This window comes from Carassius carassius, chromosome 19, assembly GCF_963082965.1.
Source record: "Carassius carassius chromosome 19, fCarCar2.1, whole genome shotgun sequence".
NCBI lineage: Eukaryota > Metazoa > Chordata > Actinopteri > Cypriniformes > Cyprinidae > Carassius > Carassius carassius.
Genome location: NC_081773.1, coordinates 12,522,278 through 12,539,326, shown reverse-complemented (window position 1 = coordinate 12,539,326; position 17,049 = coordinate 12,522,278). Strand labels below are relative to the sequence as shown.

The following is a 17,049-nucleotide window of genomic DNA, read 5'->3' as shown; positions in this document are numbered from 1 at the left end:
GCCCCAAAAGCTCGTCCAATTGTCTATGAAACCTATGTTATTCTGTGGGCACCACTTAGACATCCAGCCATTGAGTGATGACAATCTGCTATGCATCTCGTCACCACGGTAAGCAGGGAGGGGACCAGAGCATATTACAGTGTCTGACATCGTGCTTGCAAGTTCACACACCTCTTTAATGTTATTTTTAGTGATCTCCGACTGGCAAAGTCGAACATCATTAGCGCCGGCATGAATAACAATCTCACTGTATTTACGTTTAGCATTAGCCAGCACTTTTAAATTTGCCAAGATGTCAGGCGCTCTGGCTCCCAGTAAACATTTAACTATGGTGGCTGGTGTCTCTATATTCACGTTCCGTACAATAGAATCACCAATAACTAGAGCACTTTCATCAGGTTTCTCAGTGGGTGCATCACTGAGTGGGGAGAACCTCTTTAATGTTTTGATCGGAACAGAAGAGCGGTATTTTGACCCACGACTACGCTGCCTCACCGTCACCCAGTTGCCCTGCTAGAGGGGCTCTGTTTCCGGAACCGAACAATGTACATGAATCCCTGAGCTAGAGGCATCCAAAGCCGTATCTAGAGCCCTAACATTCTTACTGTCCTCAATTAAAGTTTGGATGCGTGTCTCTAATTCTGAAATCTTTTCTGTCAGCCTAACTATTTCCCTGCATTTATCACATGTTAATCCCTCATCAGCGACAGAGATAGATAAACTGTACATGTGGCAAGAGGTGCAAATAATAATGTGATGCATAGCATCACAAAGGAGGAAACCCAGTCTCTGGTGATGTCCGTGAGTTCCAGACTTAAGGCAGTTATTGCCAGCAAAGGATTCTCAACAAAATATTTAAAAAAAATAATTTTTATTTATGAATACATTTATTTGTACAATTACACTTGAGGCCCTGAAAATGGGGGTTGTGTATAAAAATCGTTGTAATTCCTAAGCTTTTTATGTTACATGTTTGTTCAACCCCTTGAACTAAAGCTTAAAGTCTGCACTTCAATCGCATCTTGATTGCTTTATTTCAAATCCATTATAGTGGTGTATAAAGGCAAAAGCACAAAAACTTGGAACACTTCCGGACCTGACTGTATAAGCAATTCTTTGTTCGGTTTATTTCCTTTTTTTTCTTGAAAAATAAATACTGAATAAACTAAACTTGTAAATAAATAAAATAATCAAAAATGAAGTTATCTTGCAAGAATATAAAAAAAATATATAATGAAAATAAATTTTTTACTTTTGCAGTATTTAAAATCAGTTTGCAAACCTGTTCATAAATATTAGACCTATAAAAGACAGTAACCAGTCCTCTCCGGGAATTTGCTTTATGAGACTTTCTGAAGTCTTAATCTGGGTGTTTTTGCATATTCAAAATTAATCTCTGTCTATACTGAGAGAAAGTTACTGTACACAAGGAAGCCAACCTAGAATGCTCTCATTGTCATCAACAAAGCTGTGTATCACAAACTTGCATTACAGACAGAATTGTTCATCATAAAAACAAAGGTTCGTTGAAAAACCTTAAGAACTGTTTTTGAGTTCTTCAGTTGGTTCTTTTGAGATTCTTGATATTAAATTGAGTTCTTCAGATCAGTGATTTGGTTGTGTGTTATTTAAAGCAGTGGCAAGGGTCACAAGATGATTTCTAAAAAAAAGTGGAAAAAATATATAGGCCCTATATATTTTGTTGCAATTAATTAATTAATTAACAATACTTGTTAAATGGTGTTTGCAGAAAAGTCTGATATATATATATATATAGATATATATATATATCTCAGACCTACTCAGACCTACTCGACTGGTTCCTGATGGCAGAATAATGAACGAGTTCAACCCAACATAGCTGCACAGTTGCTTTCCGAGAGAGAACAGGTGAATATCGAGCGGCTCATTTTTTTTTTTAAGTTTGGGAACCCCTGATTTAAACCATAAACTTTAAAAGGCTTTCTTTAGATTGTAACTTTTATGTGTGAACTAGGCCTGAGAAAAAGAAAAAACATTCTGAGCACATTTAAAAGTCAACTACGTTAGTTAAGACTAAGAGTTCATGAAGGTAAAACTCCCCCGTCATGTCAAAATGCCAGATCTGTCACACGCTTACCAAAACAGTGAATCAGAAGAGTTGAGCAAACATTTCGCATTTTAAATCTGACATCAACCATGTTCTCAGAGACCATAACACCCCACAGTACAGACATACAGTAATATACACATGTAGACAGACGACAAGGAGCCCAAGGTGCAGGTACAGTTCAGTGTGGGAGAGGTCATTCATGTTGTCACAAATGGCTATAGGGTGTGAAAGTACAGCAGTGTTTTGAGCCATATTTAACATCCACAATCAAAAGGTAACACCATATAGTTTTAAACTCTTAAAAAATTATTTTAACATACATGAAAATGCATCACTGACAAAGTTAAATATCATATTCCTGGATCTACGCTTTAAAATAATGACATATATCATTTGTTTTGCTCTGTATTTTAGCAGAAAAGGGACGTTTTAAGCTGTTAAAAAATGTCGAAATGTATTATTTTAATGTTAGATTGTATAATATAAATAAATATACTGTAGATTATAATGAACATATCCGTTTTCATACTAAAATTATATACACCACTGTTCAAAAGTTTGGGTTCAGTGAAAACAGTAATATTGTGAAATATTACAATTTAAAATAACTATTTTATTAAATTCTTATAAAAAATAATTTATTCCTGTGATGGCAATGTTGAATTGTCTTCAGTGTCACGATCCGAAGACAATGCTGATTTGGTTCTCAAGAAATATTGCTTCTTAATCAGTGAAACTATGAAACATTATATGTTCAGGATTCTTTGATGAATAGAAAGTTCAAAAGAATAGTTTTTATTTTGAATATAAGTCTTTGTGACTTTTAGATCACATATAATGTAAATTAAATATATTACATTAATGAAAAAGCATAATAAATTAACAATATTTGAGAGAATGGTGTTTTGTCTTTAGGTAGCTGTCATTTGTTATCTTTCGACTTTCTGTATTCACTTGTTGAGATTGAATACAACGTCTGGCAGTTTTGCAACTTCACATATTGCAGTTTTTTTCTGTATTTGGGGAGGCATGTGGGGTCGGGGCCCTTATAGAGAGGGGTTTGCCTGTCCACCTTAAATGAAGCTTGCAGCCATTTCCACGGTTCCCTGAGGTCCGTCAGGCCACACACACACATGCATGCAAACACAAGGTCACAAGCTTAGGAGGTGTGTGCTGCTTTTAACATGAACATGGTATTTGCCTTTCTGAATTTCTTTGTCAAAATATATTCTGATGACTTTGTCATTTATCTTGTGTCGAGCGAAATGGCTCCAGCACTATTAGTAATAGGTTTTCACACATGTGTGAGCACAGACACATAGACAGTAATGTCTCAGAGGCAAAGGTGACAGACTGTCATCCATCAGCCGAAAAAAATCCTACCAGGTGGTTTATTTTTGCTCCATTTTAGAGCCACTGTATTAAAGCTTTTTTTTTATAAATGCAGAAATGCCAATAATCATAATGCCATCTGACTTTTGCAGAACGATGATGTCACTTACCCCACGACTGTTCATGGTGCTGGAATGTTACAGGCTGGTGACTGAGGCAAAGGATTGTGGGTATTGTGTATGGAGGAACATGGAGGTGTAAGGGGTGAGCCATCTGCCTCACACACTCACAGTAAACTCATACAGCTAAACACACAAGCCACCCACCCACTGCACACACACTCACGCACAGCAGGTCAAACACGATGGCACTGGCGATACTGTATGCAGGACATTTAGACAAGTTCACACACACAGAGTCAGATAGTTTTGCGATAACTTACTGACAAGAAGGTATGCTGGTTCTAAACTGACTGTATGTCCACTGCGAGTCTCGAGATAGACGGACAGTGAGTATGTGTGCATGATGGGAGACAGTAACACAGTAATGTGAAGTACAATGCACACATGCACAAATACACACAGTCACGCAGACACATTATTACAACATTAATCCTCCACAGTGACCTTTTTTTTGTAGCTCTTTCAGACACAACACACACAAAACATCATTTGTGTGTGTTAGCGCTTTAGTGTTTGGTATTGGGTTGGGTTAATTTAAATGAAACTTCCAGTTAGATTAACTAATAATAAACATATAAATCAAATGAACTAATTATGGATATATTGGTGTTGGGAAAATTTAAACAGTTTATTTAAATCCAAAAATCTTATCCGTTATAATGTGATCATTTACAGTGAATGTACAGAGACAACCAGAGACATTTTGTCTTTTTTTTTATTTAATATGGGCTTCCGTATAACATATGCAGATTTTTTGCCTTTCTTTTTTTTTCTTCGTATTCATCATCTTCTCCTTCTATCTCTTATATTATATACCATTCAAAAGTTTCAGCTCAGTAAGTATTTTTTTCAATATTTTTGAAAGAAGTCTCTTATTCTCTCCGAAATGAATCAAAAACACAGTAAAACAATGATATTGTAGAATATTGTTGCAATTTAAAATAACTTTTTCTATTTTATTTTTTATTAATTATTCATCCAGTTTTCAGTGTCACGTGTTCCTTCAGAAATCAGTCTTATATGCTGATTTGATGCTCAATAAATATTTTTGAAGAAAATTATTTAAAAGTTAAGGTTCCAAAAAGGGGTTTCCAGTGATGCCATAGAACAACCATTTTTGGTTTTCCAAAGAACCTTTCAGTGAAAAGTTCTTAAAAGAACCAATTTTCCTTAGTGTGAAGAAGCCTTTTCCATGATAAAGAACCTTTTGTACAATTGAAATGTTCCATGGATGTTAAAGGTACTTCATGGAACTGTAGAAAGATACCAATAAAGAATGTTTCTTTTTAAGAGTGTTTCAATGTTGAAAACAGTTGCTAATACTTTTGTGGAAGCTATGATAATTTTTCTTGATATGATAAAAATTCTTTGTTGAACAGTAAGTTCAAAAGAACAGAAACAGTAATTTATTATAACAATGTAAAAAAAAAAAGAAAATTTTTTTTTTACTGTTACTTTTGGTCAATTTAATGCACTCTTCCTGTATTAAATTTTTTTTGTTATTTGTATGCTAATGCAATTTTAACTTTTTCAATTTTGCACTTTTCAATTTTGAAGTTTGGATCTGGAAGTCACTGTGATTGCAGATTTAGGATGATCAATAAACTGAAGTCATTTTGACAATATTCAAAGACTGCAAGTGGATCCAAAAAGCATTAAAATTGATTATTTTTAAGCCGTACAGCTCACAAGCCTAGTACCTAATAATATCTTAGTATCTAATCTGATGACAACATGTGTACAATTCAATAACAAGTTATTTCAGAGAAACAGAATTTTGCTGCCTGCTGTCAGACTGAAACTTTTAAAACAACCTCTGGGACCCCTAAATCTTACGGGTGACAGGTTTAGGTCTCCATGGCGATGAATTTACAAGTCCCTGAAGGAACAGCCAATCAGCCGCAGGTCTCCACAGCGAGAACAGATTCCGGTCAGGTCAGCATCTTAGAACCGGGGGGTGGTGGGTGGGGGTTCAGACCTCACACACACTCGTTCAGACACACACTTCCACACACACACTGAAAATGTGCCGATGCTTGAGTAGTAGTTCATTACATTTTTTTCCCTGTAAAAAAAAAAACTGCCGGAGCCACCTGGGCTGGAGTGATTTTGATGATGTGTGCAGGGTTGGTACATTTACAAGAATGATTTGAGATTCTTTTGATTTGCCCTTTGTGGGTTGGCGTCCTGTGATAGGTTTCCGTGGTAGTGATTGCATGCTTCCTGCATTCCGAGGCCTTCATACCGAACAACAGCAGCTGTGGGAATGTAGCAATTTTACTGCCATTGTTGACTACACAATCTACGAAGACCTTGTCACCTAGACAACCTGGCTTACCAACACATTTAACATCGCTAATCGTAAACTGTACAAATATTTACAGATATGTATGACGCTAACCAGCTGCAGTGGCAACTTACACCTTTTAAGAATGTTAAAGTTTTTTTATTTGTTTGTTTGCATAGTTGAACATTATGCTTAATAACATTCTTTTAGCATAACAAGGAATCTTCATTTATTCATTAAAGTATTGAATTAAATAATATTTTTATTTATTACATAATATAAATATTTGTCAGTGCATTGCTGTGTTATATTATTTATATACTAGTAGAGTTTTTAGTTTTTAGTAATTTTGTTATATGCCTTTGTTACTGGTTAGGGTTTAATGTATTTGATAACACTTTACAACAAGATTCTATTAGTGAACTTTAATGCATTAATGAACTATAGTTAATAATAATAATTATTATTATTAATTCATATTTGTTAATGTTAAGTTAACACAAATGCTACTGTTTATTGTTATTTTGTGTTATCTCTAGTCCAATAAAATATATTAACAGAGTCAATTTTGAAATGAGCTAACCAATACTAATATAAGGTTTAAAAGTATGTTTCGTTGTTAATTCATTTGAACTAATAAAGTGAATTAATGTTAACAAATAGAAACTTATTGTTTGATTTTATTTCAGTTTTAGTTTTTATATATTTCCAGTCTGTAATTTTAGTCACATAAGAGTTCAGACAGATGCTTGTCAGCAAAATATGTATTTAATAATGAAAGGCCACAACAGAAGAACTTTTAATCTTATTCATGTCAGTATAAGTTCCCTTTCCAAAACTTTTTTCTTTCTTGGGGGGGAACCCTGCAACAGATGCCAGGACAGTGTGTTGAATTAGCAAACATGCTCATGGCTAATTGAGTTTTGTGCCTTTGTGAAAAAGTGTGTGAATGCACACAGTATTAGGAAGAGTCCTATCTTTAGGGTGCTATTTTAGCTAAGTGGTTGTGATAAAACTTTAAGATCATTAAGATTTGTAATCAGTTTTGATTTTGAAGTCATTCATTTGAATAGACTTGAACATCCATTTCTGAAAGGGTTGTAAATGATCTGTATATCTGATCTTCTGCATGTGCACAATGTCAGCACTTCATAACACATTTCCCTGTGGGTTTGCTTTATACAGCTGTTGCTGCAAAGGTTAATGACGTGTTAGTCGAACACATTCTTGGTACTGAACGAATGGAAATGCAGCCATGAATGAAATGCTCATAAGGTAATTACAGTTGATTTTATTATAACAGACTGAAGAAGGTTTGGAAAACATTTCCGTTTCACATGTTGGCGTCACTGTGGACACACTTTACCCCCACTTCAGTCCGCAAAACCCTGTAATTGACTGTTCATTAACACAGGGTTGAGGGCAATATCAGCCTATTTCCCACACTGATTACCAAAGGCTGGGCAAACTGATTATACCTGTCCCCATAGGGACCCAATACTCCTCTCAAACTAATGTGCTTGTGCCGTAATGGTCCCAAACTTTCAGATCTCATATTTGCTCTAATGAGCTCTGTTCACTTGAGATTTTTGTATAGCATAAGTCCAGTATCAATTTTAATGACAAATCACGATAATATGAAACTTTTTTCCTTTTTATTCTATTAAAGCACAATACATAAAATCAGAATGAAAAAAAAAATTAATAAATAAATGGAAGACTGTATAACACTATGTACAGTGTTAGTTTTCAGTATAGTTTTTGTAATTAATACTTTTAATCAGCGAGGATGCATTAAATTGATGAAAATACATATATGAAGGTAGCTTAAAAGTTACATATGTTTTATACTTGTAATAAATGCTGTTCTTTTGAACTTTCTATTCACGAAAGCATCCTGAAAAAAAAATGTATCACAGTTTCTGCAAAATTTATAAGCTGGAGAACATAAAATACAAAAACTGATCATTTCTTGAGCACTAAATCAGCATATTACAATGATTTCTGAAGAATTATGTGAAATTGAAGACTGGAGAAAAGGCGGCTGAAAATTCAGCTTTGTCATCACAAGAATAAATTACATTTTAAAATATGATAAAATAGAAAGCAGATATCTTAAACCAATAATATTTCACAATATTGCTATTTTTACTGTATTTTTGACCAAATAAATGCAACCATGGTGCGCATAAGAGGCTTTCAAAAATATATTAAAAGTTTTGCCGACTCCAAAAACTCATCATATCATATCATATCATATCATATCATATCATATCATATCATATCATATCATATCATATCATATCATATCATATTTCAATAAGTTTAAATACAACTTCAGATTTATTTTTGTGGATTACTACTGTTGATGCACTGTTATTAAACTCAACTTATCTCAAGTGGAAATGTTTTTTCCACATTTCAAGTCACTTTCCAGTTGTAACCCTAACAGTGCAGCCCTACCTCATTTGAGAATGTGGTGACTAATCAGTGAGCAGGAAAGTCTATAGACATCTTGCACCACAGTACAGGTGAAGCTGCCCATCACTAGACAGCGATTTTGGAAAATCAAACAAATCTCAGTGTCTACCCTGAAAACACTGCACCTTTATACTGTCACATATGTTCATCCATACTGTAGCAATCTCTCTCTGTCGACCTCTCTTCTCCCTCCCCTGCTCTCTGACTCCACCCTGCTGTGGATAAAAGGTCATCGTCTGCAGACTGTTTCTTGTTTAAGTCCAGTTTGCATTGGTCAGTTGGTCAAGGAGTGTTTTTCAGGGTCTTTCTGAGTGTGAGCTTGAGAATCTTTGAGAATATCTCCTCCTACGGCCGTTCAAAGGAAAGGTAAGGAAATACACTTATATATTCATAATTTAATTAATAATTTGTCTGCAACTGCTTGTCTTGATGCTTTTTGATGCACACTATAATTTGCAAAACTGTTGCAAAATGATGATTGAGCAGACAAGTAATGACGAATAAGGGAAACTGTTGTTTAATGAGTATATATATATATATATATATATATATTAGGGAAATACACTATTTATCTCTGTGTGACATGACGCTGATGAATTTTACTGCATGAAATGTGATGTATATAATCTTGTAGCTTGTTTAATCATGGGTGGTTATACGTGACAGTTTATATCCATATTTTATTTATCAAATGTATTACAGAAATACTGAGCAGCTTTAGCAAGTTTGGTGGGCAGTTTCTAAGCTAATGTGTGAGCTCCCTCTCCTGGTGGTAGCCATTTGGAGTCTTCTTTGCATACAAGTGTGATTGTGATAGTGTGTACCTGATAGTGGACTCTTAGTTTAACCCTCAGTTGTGAGAAGGACACAAAGCAGATGTCCATTAGATGCACAATAAGATCTGACTTCTGGAGGGCAGCCTTTTATTGTTTCAGAAATAGACTGTGTGATGACAATCTAACAGTTTTAGCTTGTAATAGTAATGCTATGAGAGATTTCTGGCACCTTTATTAAGTTCTGTTGAAGTTAGTAATAGGTTGATGGCAGATATATCTGCTAATATTGGGCCAGTAACCATTCATACACACCTGTTACGTGTTAGCACTGGAGATTAACACTTGTGAATAATACTAAAAAGAAAAAAAAAAATGAAGTTGCCTCTCTCTGCAAATATAACCAATCATTGTCGGAAGGAACCATTGAAGCCAATCAGCTTTCACTATAACTTTAGTGTGTCATCAAACCTTCATGTTAGACAACAGGTGAAGAGAAATGTTCAAATTTATCCAAATGTCGATCCAAATGAATAAAGCATTGCATAACCAGTGAAACTGAAAGACAGGTGGATAAATTAATTTTCCATGAATTAACCTTCACTTAAGTTGAGTGGATGATAGACAAAAAGGGCCTCTCAGTTCAATCCTATTATTAATGGTCATAGTATGTGTATAGTATGGAGCAGCATGATTTTTTCCAATTTATTTGCTATTTTGACAAATGTTGCATTGGTGATTGGAGAGATCAGAGTGTGTTATTAAATATTGTAATATATCAGAATTTCTATACAAAAAATAGCATAATTATCATTAAATATTTAAATCCTTTTACAAATCTAATCTAGAAGTGCTAAATTCTTTCTCTTCTACAGACATTCTTCTCTCTCCACACATGCACTTTGAGGCTAGCAGACTCTTGCTGTGTTTCTCACTCTTATTAACGCTCAGCTGTTAAAATGCTTCTAAGTGACCCAACAGATGCTTTGAGAGAAGGACCCTGTTTTACCTCAAAAAGGCCTGTTTGTTTCACAGCTCGGCTGGGAGTTGTGAATCCCATGGCACAACATAGTGCGCCTGGCTGCTGCATCAAACAGTAGATAAAATGAGCCATTAACTGCTTACATCACAAGGCCATATTCTGTAGGATGACTGGAGAATTACATTTTTAAGCACTTTTTGATTCATCTGCAACAACACAAGCATGTTAGTACAGTCTCTGTCTCATCTATCTGGATTCCCAGAATTCAGTTGTTCCTGGATCACAGTGTCACATATCAGTTAACTCAGTTTGGAAATTGAATGCTAATATAACTCCAATATACAATTTTGACACAGTTACAGTTCACTTGTATTTGATCATTGACATCGACTTTCCTAGATGTGCTAGTTTCTTGTCTCTTGTATAAACCTATAATCCCACACTAATCTTCTCACATATGAAAATAATTGAACATAAATCAACCTTTCATGTGTGAAGATTTCTGTAAAAAATAAAAAAGATATTAGCCAAGTAGTTCAACAGATAGTTTGGAATATATTGGCTGCATCATGGCCTCTTGAAATCCTCCCTTGGTTTGCACCAAAAATCACCCCCCTCCTTTCTTCCCATAGAGAGCCAGAATAAAGGTGCCTTGTCATTGATGATTTATGTGTTTCTTTGTGAACGCAGCGCTCTGTAAAGATGGGAGAAATGGGTGTGAGAGACTGAATGAAATGAAAGACAGAAGGGAAGAATGAGGGACTAGGTGGACAAGAGCAGGGAAGAGTTTCTGTAAACACTGCTGGCCATCTGGGTCTCAGTGAGAGGCTGAATGTGAGTGTTTAAATAGATTTATTTGCTGAGGTGTTCATTCATTCAGTTACCGAAGCGATGGGATTCCAGAAGAACATTTCACAAATAGCATGGAGGACTTTCATTTTTACTGGGTTCAGAGGCCACGTTGAAAAGTAAAGGCTAAATTTAGATGCCACAGAGTTGGCGTCTCATTTTTTCAGTTGTATAAAATCAAATGAAAAAGATTGAAGACTGTGTGATTATGCAAGGTGATGTTAACAATGAAGCTGATATTATACTATTAATTTATTATACATTACTGTTCAAAAATTCTGATTGGTACGATTTTATTTAGTTATTTATTTATTGAACAAAGTTTCTAATCTCCTGCTTTTGTTTTATCAAAAGTACTGTTAAACCTAAAATATTATAACGTTTTAAAATAACTATTTATAATGGTTGTGCTGCTTAATATTTTCACGAAACAGCATTTTTTAAATCTTGAAAAAGAAATAACATGAATATCGATGAATGTCTTTACAGTAATTTTTCAGCAATTGCTGAATAAAATAAAATAAATCAAATTGACAAAAAATATGATAAGTATGTGCCATATTTAACTCATGATATGCCATAAAATAATTAAGGGAATAACAGAAATATCTAACATTAAACTTTGTTGATTTAATTTAAATATGGACATTCACACACACACACACACCAAACATGCATATATAATATATATATATATACTGTATATATCTAAAGTATTATTATATGTTAAGGTTTCTGGACATTAGCTTTTACAGTATATGTTTAGACCATCAAGAAATAAATAAATAAGTCTGTTTATTTCTTTCTGATTATGTTTTATATTTTAATTATGACAATATAATCATTACTAGTATGTGTATGTTGTTCTGGTCATTGCAGTAATGTCTAGCTAATCAAAATGCTAATGTTAGCGCTTATGTTACTGAGTACCTTTACTGCTCATCATATTGTACTTGTTCACAGATTTGATTTTGCTTTTTTTTTTTGAGTGAATGAGACTCTGTGTCCAACCTTTTGAAAAATTGGAATCCAAAAAAAAGGTCTGGGAGAGAATGTGAGAGAGTGTAGTACAGAAAAGAAGCAAGCAGATAGAGTGAAAAGGTCTACATCAGTGTTTCACTCAATGTTTTTCATGTTACTTAAAAGGGACAAACATAGTTTGAGATTTGGGACTTGCCCATTCAGGTAGATAGAATAAAGATGCCCAAAATAACTACCTGGATAAATTGCAGATATGGCCACTGAGTGAACAAACTTTCTTGAAAAGGACTTTGGCTTACATTCATCTTTTTGTTCTTTTTCTTCTCTTCTGCATTTATTTTTTTCTCTTGGACATAGGAAAACTGTGTTGGTTACATTAGTGTTTGCATTTGAGAATGTGTGTGATTTGATTATATGCTCTTATAATTGTAGCCAACAAATGTGTGTACTTGGATAAAACTGTATGCCTTATACCAAATAATCTGATAAATGTTGTCATAACACTTTATTAATGTGTATCGGAAATACATTACAATTAATGAATTGGTTAGTGGCACATATACATGTTAAGGTTTTTTTTTTAACAAGCTTTTGATGTATAGCAGACATTATTGGCGTTACATGATGCTAAATCTGATTTTAAAATTATTTATGATTATTTATGATCAGCCTGATCGGTCTTTGACCAGAAACTATATCATTACATCTCAAAGTTTCAAAGAGCAGAAAAACTAGATGACCCATAGCATATCTGTGTGATTCTCAGGAGCCTGAGAAAAAGCCAAAGGTCAGCTCCATCACTTCCGTCATTTTGAGGCAATCTTTGTTTCATTCACATCTTTTTTTATTTATTTATTTTTTATAAAAATTGAAGTATTAGTGTGTTATGAAAGCTTATTTTGTCATTTAACTAGAGACAAGCAAAACATTAAATGGAAATATAACAATGTAAGCATATATGAACACCCACTGTTTACTGTCTGGGATTTCTGCAGTGTGAAAGGTAAATTACTGAAAGTTCCTTTCAAGTTCCTTAGAACTTCAATAGAGATCCTTAGAAGTGAGAAATTCCAATAAACAGGCGGCTTCCTGGCCTTTGACTTGCTTTTACAGTTTAAAAGCAAGGTCATGATTATAGGTGAGTATAGGCTAAATTTAGATAACTGAGAAAGTCATGTCTAATCTCAAATCAAATATTTGAAGAAGGTATGAGATGATTGCATAATTATAGGAGGTGATGTTAACATTGAAATGTAGTATTATTAATTACACACTAAGTCTGAGGTCGGTATATGGGATTTTATGTATGTTTTCTGAAAGAGCTTTTGTTCTTAGACATTTACACTTAACATTTTTAACTGAATGGCCTGGATCTGTGGATTTGAAAATGATCATAAAATATATATGACTAAATTTCAAGGTAAAACTGTTGTTGATGTATTTTTTATGTTTTGTTTTTAGCTATTATTAAAATAATAGTTTAATAAATAGTTTTTATTACATAACAGATAACAGGGTGTGCTGCAGAGATTTAATTGATATTGCTAGCAATATATATTATACATTACTTATCAGGTCCTTTTAGTAACTTGTTAATGGTCATTTAGTTTTTATTTAGTTATGTTTAAAATTAATTGTTGATGGATTGAGATACATTTAAATAATTTATGTTTAATTTAATTAACAGTTAATTTTGATGATTAAAACTTATTGATGTATCACTTTATAGGATAATTAATTGTTAACCTAACTAACCATTGAATTAATTATTAATTGTTTTATTTTTTTTTTTTATTTTTTTTTTTTTCCACAGGCCATGGCCATGGCTTCTTTCATAGTAGCTTTGGTGCATTTGGCTTTATTGCCATCAGTGTTTGGTGGTGCATATTATGGACACAAACCACATCCTCAACAACATCAACTCTTACCACAGATGCCTCACATGGGCATGGGAAAGGATATGTCACATATGCCATATCCACACTACAGAAAAGACCTACCAATGCACCTAAACAAAGGCAAAGATATCAAAGGTATGAAAGTTTGGGTATCTTAGCACTTATTGTCACACTATATATGGTATAAATAGCACTGTAGTACTGACCCTGCTTTCCCTTACAAAGGTGAGACAATTCCCAGAGGTGAGCAGGTTGTTCAAGGAGAGACTGGACCACAAGGGCCCCCTGGTCCACCTGGGCCCCAAGGACCTCCTGGGCCTCAAGGTATTGGAATACAAGGCCCTCTTGGAAAGCCAGGACCTCCTGGTCCTCCAGGATTTCCTGGAGTTGGTAAGCCAGGAATGCCAGGTATGCCTGGGAAGCCAGGAGGTATTGGGCAGCCTGGACAGCAAGGTGAACAGGGACCCAGAGGTGAAGAGGGACAACCAGGCATGACTGGGCCCCCCGGCCATCCTGGACCCCCCGGCCTGTCAGGAATAGGAAAGCCTGGTGGACAAGGATTACCAGGACAGCCAGGGGCAAAGGGAGAGCCAGGACATAAAGGTTTTCCTGGTCTCCCAGGGTTACCTGGGCCTAAAGGAGACAGAGGAATTGGACAACCAGGTCCACAAGGGCCAAAAGGGCCGATTGGGCCACCTGGCCCCCCAGGGCAGGCAGGAATACCGGGGGTCGGCAAGCCTGGCCTTCCTGGTGTAGCAGGTCCACCTGGTATGCCAGGAAAACCCGGAGAGTCTGGGGAGCCAGGTCCAGAGGGTCCACCTGGTGGACAAGGCCTACAAGGACCACATGGAGCCCCTGGTATTGGAGTTCCAGGAGAAAAGGGATTACCTGGACAGCCAGGTGCACCTGGTCACAAAGGATTACAAGGACCACCAGGGTTGCCAGGGAAACCTGGATTACCTGGATTTGGCAAACCTGGATACCCTGGCCCAAAAGGTGACAAAGGGATGGGAGGGCTTCCTGGTCCTCAAGGACCAAAAGGAGACAAAGGTTACACTGGTCAACCAGGCATGACAGGTCCCCCTGGTCAAACTGGTCCTCCGGGCCCTCCAGGAACAATGGGCACACCAGGAGGAATTGGTTCCCCAGGACTAAAAGGAGAGGGAGGGCCAGAAGGAGCCAAGGGAGATACTGGACCTATGGGGCAGCCTGGTCCTACAGGATTTCCTGGTCAACCAGGCCTCCAAGGTGAAGATGGAGAACCTGGGCCAAGAGGGCCACCAGGACCCATAGGTCCCAAAGGAGAAGGAGGAAGCAGAGGTCTGCCTGGTCCCCCAGGTCCATCGGGCTTACCTGGTTTTAAAGGAGAACCCGGTCAGATTGGCCCTGAAGGACCACAGGGTCCTAAAGGTATTCCAGGACTTGCAGGGCCAGGAGGACCAATTGGGCCTCCTGGACCTTACGGGCCAAAAGGAGAAGCTGGTCCACCTGGTCAAGCTGGTACACCTGGTGAAGGCATTGCTGGAATCCCTGGTCCTGTTGGTCCAGCCGGCCCACCTGGCCCAAATGGATCCCCAGGTCAGCCAGGACTCCCAGGCCCACGGGGGCCTCCTGGACCCCCATGCCCCCCTCCCTCTCCTGACCTGATGGGTGTTCTTCCTGAGATGGGCCCTGCTATAGATGGTATAAAATCTGGTGGGTACATGAAAGGGAAGTATGCTGGTGGGGGTGATATGATGGGTGCCAATGGTCTGGAGATGCCTGCTTTCACCGCCCAATTAACAACACCATTCCCTCCAGTTGGCACACCAATAGTGCTTGACAAATTACTGTATAATGGGCGTCAGAATTACAACCCTCAGACCGGTGTGTTCACCTGTGACCTCCCAGGCATCTACTATTTTGCCTATCATGTGCACTGCAAAGGTGCCAATGTATGGGTTGGGCTCTACAGGAATGGGGAGCCACTTATGTATACATATGATGAGTACAAGAAGGGATACCTGGATCAAGCATCTGGGAGTGCTGTGATTCCATTACAACCAGGAGACACAGTTTATTTACAGTTACCATCTGACCAGGCAGCTGGATTTTATGCAGGACAGTATGTCCACTCCTCCTTCTCTGGCTTTTTACTGTACCCAATGTAGACCGCAAGAATAAGGGAGAAAACTTTAAGGATAAAGAGGTGAAGAAAGAACTGACATCAAAATGTATGACTTTTTAAAAAATGTCAGTATTTTCACTGGGAAGAAAGAAGGCTCATAGAAACAGCTCCTATAAACAAACACCAAACAATATCAGTCTACAGACTGTATGAGTATGCAATGCTAAATTACAGAATACTGTGTCTGTAAAGATACAACCTGCACAAAGAGTCTCACAGATTGTAGTAAGAATATTCAATTCCACACCACATTTAAACAGATTTTTGTATTGTATTTATGTATTTGTTTAATTGGTGGTATCCAACATGAGTATACATGCTTTAAAATGTTTAGAAAACTATTTTAATGACATTTGCATGATAACTAAGGTATTCGCTTTAAATGAGATGAGAAAAGCCATTAAGTTTTTAAAAAAATATCACATATCATGTTTCTCTTTCTTTACCAATGATTTAAAACATTGTTAAAGGTTTTGCACACTTGTAATATTATAACACAACCTCTGTGTAAACTGTAACCAAAGTATGAATTTGTTTGTATGTGTGTGTGTGTGTGTGTGTGTGTACATGAGCATGAAAGAGCATGTGTGTGTGTGCTAGACTTTATTTTAGCCAAACTCTCCACCCCCCAAAAAACATAAGTTTTAAACTTTAAATGTTAATTTGTCTGAAAACCACTTCTGTTTCTATAATGAACTTTCATCAAAATGATGAAAGTTCACAATACTTTAAATCTCATGATCATCAATTATATATATCATATCACTTCCTTTGTTTCCACCCTATTCTGAATTCACCTTCTGATTTTTCAACTGTTGGATGAAATTTTACCCATTTTTGACTACTGATTGTATAATAACCTTTGTTTTTTTATGTTGGTCACTTTCAATGACAGTGCAAAAAAATATCCGTTTGAGTACCTCCCATCCCCTTTTATTTTAATTTGATTGTGGCTTTTTCTTTGATTTTTTGTAATAAAAATGATTTACATCCATAACTGTTTGTCCTTCAAATTCTTGTACTCT

General features: G+C 36.2%; 1 protein-coding gene across 1 annotated transcript; it reads left to right on the top strand.

Moving 5' to 3' along the window:
- Window positions 1-8,602: 8,602 nt before the first annotated feature.
- Window positions 8,603-17,021, top strand: col8a1a (collagen, type VIII, alpha 1a). Its single transcript, XM_059499867.1, has 3 exons — window positions 8,603-8,740; window positions 13,773-13,992; window positions 14,083-17,021. Exons 2-3 carry the CDS (start codon window positions 13,776-13,778, stop codon window positions 16,005-16,007), a joined length of 2,142 nt encoding a protein of 713 aa, XP_059355850.1. The 5' UTR covers window positions 8,603-8,740; window positions 13,773-13,775; the 3' UTR covers window positions 16,008-17,021.
- Window positions 17,022-17,049: the final 28 nt, after the last annotated feature.